The sequence below is a fragment of the Mus pahari genome, chromosome 5 (genome assembly GCF_900095145.1).
Source record: "Mus pahari chromosome 5, PAHARI_EIJ_v1.1, whole genome shotgun sequence".
NCBI lineage: Eukaryota > Metazoa > Chordata > Mammalia > Rodentia > Muridae > Mus > Mus pahari.
Window position 1 is genome coordinate 14,436,547 of NC_034594.1, and position 9,929 is coordinate 14,446,475.

At 45.5% G+C, this 9,929-nt stretch overlaps 1 protein-coding gene across 1 annotated transcript in view; it reads left to right on the plus strand.

Annotated features, from left to right (window-relative positions):
* The first annotated feature begins 998 nt into the window (after nucleotides 1-998).
* Rab23 (RAB23, member RAS oncogene family) overlaps nucleotides 999-9,929 on the plus strand; it is a 19,951-nt gene continuing 11,020 nt past the window's right edge. Inside the window, exons 1-4 of the mRNA XM_021197969.1 lie at nucleotides 999-1,276; nucleotides 2,719-2,810; nucleotides 4,672-4,891; nucleotides 5,812-5,897. Of these exons, the coding sequence (XP_021053628.1) occupies nucleotides 4,737-4,891; nucleotides 5,812-5,897 (241 nt within the window). The 5' untranslated portion in view covers nucleotides 999-1,276; nucleotides 2,719-2,810; nucleotides 4,672-4,736. The remainder of the gene's footprint in view (nucleotides 1,277-2,718; nucleotides 2,811-4,671; nucleotides 4,892-5,811; nucleotides 5,898-9,929) is intronic.

The window sequence follows — 9,929 nt, forward strand, 5'->3', positions numbered from 1 at the left end:
CTTGAAAAACAAAAAACAAAAAGCCAAACCAAACCAAACCAAAACCAGAACAAACCCCAAACTAAAAAGGAAGTAGAAAACAATGGGTTTGGCATGCAATGTGTGCTTTTGTGTATAGCACTTTGTTTAACCTTAAGCTTCTGTCATTGTGGGTTGTTGCTTACAGCTGCAGAGGCTCCTTTTTCATGGCTGTGTAGTGGTTCCATTACACAACGAAGAGGTATTAGTTTGTTGACATTTTTTGGGTTATTTCCATTTGGAGACTATTAGGGCAGATGCAGCCATGGGTGTCCTGACAGCTGTTTGCCTGTATATCATAAGGACAGTTCCTATCAGCTGTGTGACCAAGGAATGGGTGGATCACAGGGTACACAACTGTAACAAACTCTACTCTTTCAAAGGAGTTGCTCCAGCACACAAACAAATTCAGTTAATTCACATTCTTGTATTTTATACTTGGTATTTTATATCACCCTCTCCTGTTTTATTTTGATGCCTACAGAAACAACCGAAGAAGTTTATGTATTTTGAGACATAGTCTATTGTGGTTCAGGCGGGCCTTGAAATCCTGGTCTTCATGCCACATCATCTTTCCAAGTACAAGGATCACACACGTGTGTTTCCACGCCCCGTTTGAAGCGAGTTTGCTTTTTTGCAAGACTTTTTTAAATTTGCCGGTTAGTTCTCTGAGTTGTTAACCATCACGGTCTTCTATTTTGTCCAGTCATACCCTGCAAACTAATTATTTGTCTTCACTCAACAATTTATTTTTATTTTTATTTATTTGCACACTTCAGTGCTACCACGTGAGTCTCAGGTGGTGACAGACTTCTGTGTGGGGAAACCAGGAGCGCCTTCTGTAGGTTCGCACATCCTGCTCACCTTGGTCTCCTTGGGTACCAAGGCCTGATGCTGTGCAAACCCAGCCCGCGCCTTCCCTGCCAGCGCAGGGCGGGGTCGGTGATGAGCATGCGCAGACGAGGTGGCGCATGCTCCTCAGCGCGGCGGGCGGGAGTCCGGCGCGCCCTCCATCCCCGCCGGCGTCGGCGACGAGTAGCCCGGTGAACCCGGATACTAATAAAGTTCGCTGGAGCCTCAAAATCGTTCCGAAAGAGCGGAGCGGGTGCGAGGCGTCCGCGGGGAGGAGCCGGGCTCGGTGCTGCGGGCTGTGCGTTCCGAGCTCGGTGTTGCGGGCTGTGCGTTCCGGACTCGGCGCTGCGGGTCGTGCGTTCCGGGCTGCGGGCTCCGCGCTGAGGGTTCCGGGCTGCGGGCCGAGGTGAGTGCGGCCTGCGTGGCCTCGGCTCCGGGGCTGCGGTGCCGCCGGGATGTCGCTGTGGGCGGGGACGGCGGCTGCGGGCGGCTGCGGGCGGCGCTCTGCTCCCGCGTCCTCGTGGGGACCGCTCCGCGCCGACGACCCCGGCCGCGGCTCGCACACCAGCCGCCGTGGCTTCCCAGGAGCGGGAACCGAGAGTGGGAGAACTTGATGCGGGCGCGGCGCGGCGCGGCGCGGGACGCACAGGGCTGCGCGACTCCGCCTGGGACGATCCCAGTGCCTTCTGTACCGGGCGGGCTGTTGTAGGAAAAAACAAACCCGGCAAGCCTTTCTTTAGCAAGTTGACCCATCCTTTCCTCTGCCAACGCGAGAGTCTGCATTGGTTGCCAAGGGATTTGAAACCGAGAGGAGAGGATATTGATAATTACTGTCAGTTTTTAATTATATTCAGCATTGTGCTTTTCAAAGAACATAATTATTTTTTTGCATTTTTTTTCTTAAAAGCGCATGTGATTTGGGCTCTCACTGTGATGGCTTGGCTGGCTTGGAACTTGTGTAGACAAGCTGGCCTCAAACTCAGATCCTCTTGCCTCTTCCCCCTGAAGGCTGGTATGCAGTGTTGTAACTAGTTTCTGAGAATCTTAACAGTAATTCCCGGCGCTACGATCGGCTTTCACGTCTTTGTTTAAATTTTATTTTTTAACTTCCATATGGTTTAAAAAAAACAAAAAAACAAATAACCATTTGGAGAGTTTTAGATTCATGTAGCCAGTCAGGATATGAAATCAGTCCTGCTACCTGTTAGAACCTCATGTTGTCTCTTTATATCTTACCTCTTATTCCTGATTCCTAGAAATCAATAACGTTTTCAGAATGCCATTTAAGTGTGACAGTTTGAGATGTTGATAACTGTCTTCCATGACTATATATAAACACCTTTGAGATTCAAGATGTGGCCCCATTGGTTATTGGGGGGACAGGCTCTTCATATATTTTTGAGACCAGATCTCAGGTGGTCCATGCTAGACTCAGACTTGCTCCAGTAGCAAGGATAATCATGACCTTATGATTCTTCTGCCTTTACCTCCCAAGTGCTGGGATAACAGACATGTGCCTTCATGCCAGGTGTATGTGTGTGTGCAGCTAGGCATGGCGTCTGGGGCCTTGTGGAGCTAGGCAAACAATGTACCAATTAAGCCACATTATCTGTTCCCACAGTTTCCGGTATGGATAACCTCTTTCTCCTCCCACTCCCCGTTTAATTAGGTAGATGTGCCAAACATAGCCAATTATATTATCCTCCCACTGAAGGGCATTTGGGGAGTTTTCAGTTTTATGTGATTATGAATAGAGTTGTTATAGGTCTGGGGAGATGGCTTATTTTGTTGTTGATATTATTGAGGGTTTTTTGTTTTGGTTTGGTTTTTTTTGAACTTTAATTTTAGGGTGAAGAATTGTTTAGATTGAGAAGAGGAAGTCGACTTCCCATAACTGAGCCAGTGTGAAACACGAGCTGGATGAACACGGTCAGATCTTGGTAAGGAGTGTAGGTTTGTATTGTTATTGTTTTTTTGTTTTTTTCCTGAGGTGACATTTCACTGTGTAGCCCACACTGGTCTGGAACTCCCAGTTGCTCTCCAGGCTCAGTCCACCGTGGGAGACCCCGAATAACAGCATTCTCTGCCACTCTTGCTGGATTTAGATTTGCTCCTGAACTTCAGGGTTGTAAGAGGCTGGTGGCTGAAATCTTGGTTTCGTCCTAGAACATTGAAATCATATTCTCTGAGCACAGGATCCAAGTTCTTTGAAGTTCTCCTGGGTTCCAACATTAGCCACAGTCCAAAGTCTCTAACATGGACGTGAATATAAAACCCCATGAGGGAGGGTGTCCATTTGGACTGTTAAAGAAGCAAATGTCAAGATAGAATTAGCAGCACAAGAGGCTTGTGGTGGGGATGTTCCTGTGACCGCTGAGGGAAGAGCCTTAAGACTGCAATGCCCTTGGACACCTGCGAAGGGAGGGTTTCGAGGAAGGAGGTCCAGCCTGCAGCTGCTCTGGTAGAGAGCCCAGTGCAAAGGGGAACCCCACTCTTCAGTCTAGTTGTCCTGCCCACCAGTGTTCCTCTTCAGCAAGTGTGGATCCCATGGTATATCCCAAAGGTGGCAGCGCAGGCATCTTTCTGACGGGAAGGCTAAGCCTCACCCTTGGATGCTTCTTGGCTTTTCTTGTTTTGTAGATATGATCTCACTGTAGACCAGGCAGACTTTAAACTGTTCTCCATCTGAGTGCTGGGATTGCAGGCTTGGCCCACCATACCCAGCTTGCACTTCTCTTCTAGACGATTTAAGGCTCCTGCTCTGAAGTTTCTGATCACGGATGGTTAGATCTTCTCAGGAGACCTGTTTTAGCAAGTACTTCTAGAAGATCCTTAGGACCGCGAGAGTTCCTGAAGTACCTTGGGCAACTCTGGAGACTTAAGAGAGTTTTTGCATTATAGGTGCAGTCTGTGTACTGATGGGTTCCAGCAAACGGAATTTTACTGGCTCTAGAATAGCCAAGTGGGCTGGTCATTCTAAGAACGAGGAAATTGACTTTTTATTCTTTGTAGTATAAAACATGCTATTCTATTACTTTGATTGTCTGATAAACTATCACTGGTCTCAAACCAAAGAATTTGTTGCATCAGATAATTTGTGCAGCGTTCATTGTGATGTGCACACTGAAACAGTTAACCAAGGGCCGGAGAGATGGCTCAGTGGTTAAGATCTTGTTCCAGAGGTCCAAGAACCCAGTGTGAGACATGACAGCACATAATTACACAAAACCTTTCTTTGGGTTCTTAAAAAACTATCTCTAAGGTTGAAAAGCAGTTCTCTCAGGTTTTGAATTGTTTGTTTGTTTTTGTTTTTTTTTCGAGACAGGGTTTCTCTGTATAGCCCTGGCTGTCCTGGAACTCATTTTGTAGACCAAGCTGGCCTCGAACTCAGAAATCCTCCTGCCTCTGCCTCCCGAGTGCTGGGATTAAAGGCATGCGCCACCACACCCTGCTTAGGTTTTGAATCTATTAATGCATTTGTTGCTACACAGTATGAGATTCACTGAATTCTGTAAAATGAATGTTTGCATGTGTAACGTTTGTAATGTTATCCTTGGTCAGCAACCCTGTGAAATGGATATTATTGCCAGGAAACTGAATCTTGGAGAGGCTGAGTAATAAATTTAGTTCTTCAACCCCCATGACAAGACTTTGTCTCCATGACAGAGAGAATTGTATGGATAAGCTTTTTACTTTTCAAAGGTTAACAAGGGAGATGGTGGACCGGGGCCTCAGTCTTACAGATTACTGCAGTGCTGTGTGATTGTTTCTGGATAAAAGCAATTTTGTTTTAAATTATAGGTTTGAGGGAGACGGTGTGATCTCCTGGAGTTAGAGCTGGTGCAGAAACTCTTCCTGTTTCAAAAATGTTGGAGGAAGATATGGAAGTGGCCATCAAGATGGTGGTGGTGGGGAATGGGGCAGTTGGAAAGTCAAGCATGATTCAGCGTTACTGCAAAGGCATTTTCACAAAAGACTACAAGAAAACCATCGGCGTAGACTTTTTGGAGCGACAGATTCAGTACGTACCCAGCGCTTTATCCCTTGGTTCCGATTTGTAAAGTGTCCAAACCTTGACTGGAAAGAGAAACAGCTGTGCCGTCTATCCATGCCAGCCAGCACGTGGCAGAGGCTTGTGTACAGTTAGCAGTGCTCGGTTATGTTGAGTTTTTAAGTGAAGCCATACGTTGCCCACACTGGTCTTGACCTTGCTTTGTAACCAGGATGACCCTAACCGCAGTCCTCTTGCTTGTCCTCAGGCTTCAGCTCGTACCCCCGACCCTGTGCTTATAAGCTGGTCTCAAGCTGTGTTGAGGCACTATCTTATAGTATAGCACAAATTCAGGCTATCCTGCCTCAGGGTCCAGGGCTGGGATCGCAGATGTGTATCATCACGAGCCCGACCTTTTCCCTAGGAATAGGATAGCACTGTATTTGCTAATCTAATACAATAGCATTTGAGAGCAGAGGGTGTAGCTCAGTGGTAAAGCATGTGACTAGCACTCAAAGGGTCCTGGGTTTGATCTCCAGCACCTCACAGTGATAGAGACCATAGCGACTGTAGTGAGAATCAACTACACGACAAGGGTTTTGTTTCTTTGTATTTTAAGGTAGAGGTCCACCAAGTACGCTGCTGCTTTCCCAATTCTCATCCCATTGCTAGGACGCCAAGCCCATTTGGAATGGTGTAGTAAGAGGAGGAAATGATCCGACCCAAGGGATTCTGCCTCCCCACTTCTGCTGATCTCAGTGCCACTGTCCGCGACTCATTGCAGAATAAGCTAGCAGACAGAGTAATGTTTCACTGCCGGGAACACCCCGGTCATTCAAAACTATTGCACTCTGAGAATCAACCACAGAGCTTTCAGACTTTTGATTTGAAAATAAACATGTATATAAATCTTTACATTTTGTATGGAATAAACTCATCTCTTGTTTCAGAGTTAACGATGAAGATGTAAGGCTAATGTTATGGGACACTGCAGGTCAAGAGGAGTTTGATGCAATCACGAAGGCCTACTATCGAGGTAAAATGTTTCCTCTGACTGGATAAAGGAACACTGCTTTTTTTGGTGTCTTAATGTAGGTAAAGCCATTATGGAAGAAATTCCTGGATCTTATAAAGTCTCTTAACCTACATGATCTGAGCTGCATGTTTGGTTTTGTGTGTGTGTGTGTGTGTGTGTGTGTGTGTGTGTGTATCCTCTGACTCTGATGTTGTATTGCGTGTGATGTATAATAGGAATACCATAGTCATCAGTTGGGCCTCGTGCTGTAAAGGTAACAGACTGGCACAGTGCCAAATAATCTTCTTATGTGTCCCTCTGTCTACATCCACTGATGCCTCCTGGGGCGTTTTATTTGATGTTTGGAGCACTTGAAATGGTTCACTATCTTTTTGTTCGTTGGTTGGTTGGTTGGTTTGGTTTTTTGAGACAGGGTTTCTCTGTATAGCCCTGGCTGTCCTGGAACTCACTTTGTAGACCAGGCTGGCCTCGAACTCAGAAATCCGCCTGCCTCAGCCTCCCAAGTGCTGGGATTAAAGGCATGCGCCACCATGCCTGGCTCGGTTAACTGTCTTTAATTCCAGTCTTTCTTCTATCCAGTTTGACTCTATAGCTCCACCTCATGCAGAGTGGCGAGCTCTAATTTTAGAAGAGATTGGTCTGCAATGTCTAAGCTGCTGTAACTCTCATTTGTGGATAATAACATGGTTTGTCCTATTATCTTGCTTTGAACCAGATTCTAGTTTGGAGAAGTAAAGAGAAAGTGACGTTACAGAAGAGATCAAATAACAATACAGTGTCCTTCTAATTCCTTCTCAGCAGAATTGGCCTTTACCCATGTCTGGGTGTTTCTCTTAGAGTAGGACAAGAGGCCACACTGGCGGGGAAACAAGCTTACCAGGATCTTGTTCTCAGTTTACACAGAGGGAAGTGGGGTCCAGTAGGAGAAATTATGTAGTATTGGATATAAGTTTTATTTAGTATTTTTCTACTCATAGCTAATTGCACCATAAGTTACCTTGAAGATTAATTTAATCAGGGAGCATGGGCTCTTACAAACCCATTGTTTTCCATAAAATTGCTGTAGACCATTAGTCCTAACCTGGGCTTTAAGAAGTTTGGCCACTTCTATAGCTACTTCATAGATCCCATCTGTGTAGACGTTGTTAGCAGTCTGTGCTGTGCAGAAGGACACACTTCTTCCCAGCCCTGGAAAGCTGTCTGGTATTTCTAGACCATGCTTGCAATATGCCACTTTCCTTTACAAGAGTTCCCTATCTTTTCTCCTCTTCCTTTTTAAATTCATTTTTATTTTATGTGTTCAAGTGTTTGCCTGCACGTCTGTATGTGTACCATGTGTGTGCACTGCCCCTGAAAGCCAGAAGAGGGAGTCAAGGATGCCCTAACCTAGTGGTCCATGGGTTATGAGCCACCGTGTAGGGGCTAGGAACGGCATCGGGAATTTCAGGCCACCAAGTTAGTTCCTATGGATCAGAGATTACATGATTGGTAGGTTTTGTTAGGTACAATACCATGAGATATCCAGGACACGCTTACTGGGCAAATAAATGGTCATCGGACAGGTTATGGTACAATAGAAAGCCCATGTTAGTCTGTGACAGGAAACATGGGAGGCTCAGCAGAGCAAGTGCTATAGCTAGGAATTTGATGTATCTTATTCCAGTATTGATGGTAATGCAAATAGTTAACTCAAAAAGAAATGGAGAGAATTTATTTCAGTGTCTTAGCTATAGAGGTTGAAGCTCTAAAATACAGGTATCCAGAACAGAATTCCTGTAGGTATAAGATTTATAATAGGGCTCTTCCTGGAAATTTTTAAAAGTCTAAGTTACATTGAATTACAAGTCCTTTCCTGGGGGCAGTGAGAAACTTGAATCTTTTCAAGAATAAAGACTTGGTTCTTAAAAAAAAACAAAGACTTGGTTCTTGTAAGATGCGAGGTCTGGGTAAGAAGCAGGCACACCTGAAGCATGGCTAGAGGGGGTAACATCATTCAAGCCTTCAGTATTGACATTTTAAATATAAATATTCAGTATGAATATTTTAAAATTCTCAGAAAATGTCAAAAAGGGCCCAGGATAGGGTTTTAAGTCCTATTGTTGGCCCTTATTTGATGGTGCAGTAGATAGTGAGGGTCGCCCAGCCTTTCTGGGGTCCCAATGTGGCATCAGGAGGAGGTGCTGCATGTGTGAGGTGGACAGAGGACCCTGAGCACGGGAGACAGTTAAGATGCCTGACACGGTCCTCTCTGTTGGAGCCAGAGGGAGTCCCTGATGCCCTTCTCTAACAGTCAACATTTTAGTTCATTCAGCTTTTTATCTCCTTGGAGTTCGTGGTGGAAGCATTTTGTAACCAATTACGAATTTTTCATTATCATCCCATAAGCCCAGTGCAGCCGTGTCTAAGGTCTCCCTTTAGCAGATGGCTCATTTAGGTCTTCGTGCCCTTCTGTAGGAAGCCCAGTGGTTATCTCCAAAGGAGACCCAACAGGAGATTTCGGCCAGAGCAGAGAGGAAGCTTTACCTTCGCGGCTGTTTTCTATGGTGCTGTTGATTCACTTGGCCAGGCCAGGGGATTGGGTGAGCATTTGTAGGATAGGCCAGACTTTGCAGATAGATTTAAAGACTCGTCAGTAGGGTGAGTTCCAGAATCACTACACAGCCCGAGGAATAATGCCTTACAACAGAATTGTTTCCTATCAGTAGACAGCGGCTTTCCAGCAAAGGAAAGCTTCACCCAAATGGGCAAGCATGCAGATTTGTTCTAAGACATATTTATATCCTTGTGCTGGAAGCATTTGGATAATGTCTAATTGACAGGCTTCAAATGGTCATCTGGCAAACAGATATGTGTTGTGTCCCATGAAGGGCCACACAGTATTGTCTTTGGGACAGATAGACTGTCTTGAATATATTGTGAGCTGTTGTTGGGGCAGGCCTCCAAAAATACTGCTTACACTAGGAGGTCATTCTTTCTGGTGTCCAGTGAATTAGCAGCTGTGTATTCCAGAAGAGCAGGTGGGCATTCAGTGGCTGTCATAGGCCTGCCAGTAGGACCTCACCACAGGTGACTCGGCGGTGCGACTGCAGCCCTTCTGTTGCCTGGCGCCCTTCCTTATCATGGTGCCACCTGTTGAGTCTGAAGGAGGTGTTCAGGGATAGGGTAGCCTCATACACTGTTCAGGGATAGGGTGGTCTCACACACTGTTCAGGGTTAGGGTGGTCTCACACTGTTCAGGGATAGGGTGGTCTCATACACTAAAGCCCCTTTCGCGCCTTACCAGCCGAGTATCATTTCACTGTTGTTTGTTACAGAATGGCCTATTTGGCCAAATGGTTGGGATCTAGTAATTGAGATTAGTTGACTGTTTTAAATATGCTTGCCAGAGGAAGTCAGAAGTCCTGTTTCTGAAGCATGTCATGAACCACTCCAGGTGTGTTGCCACAAGATGGATAAACATTTAACTTTTATCTTCTGGTTATCGCTATGTGCTGGTTAAGGCACAAGTTTAGCCATTAGAGCAGATTCAATCATAGGCAATAGGTACTCTCAGTTTATATCAAGGGTCGAAAAAATTAAATATCCTGGCAGAAAAAGGCTTTGTCGTCTCATAAATGAAATTATTCCGTTTTTCTAATAGATGTTTCCAGTAGGTGTCTTAGGATAAAGATCTATATCTCCTTGTTCATCTGATCCAGGGACCAAGGCAGAGGCTTGAGAGAGATGCAGTGCACTAACAAATGTCTGGAGACTAGAGCAAAAGTATTTCATAAGAATGTAAGCATCCCAGGATCGGAGAAGTGGCTTAGCAGTTACTGCATCAGGCTCACAACTGTCATCATCCAGTCTCAGAGTATCTGACACCCGCACCTCTTCCTTCAAGGGCATGTGTACCCATATAGTGTCTGCACATACATGCCTTCGTAACATATATACATACATACATACATACATACATACAGTATCCATAGAGTGTGTGTACGTACATGCCTGCATAACATGCAGACATGCATGCAGACATGCATACAGTAT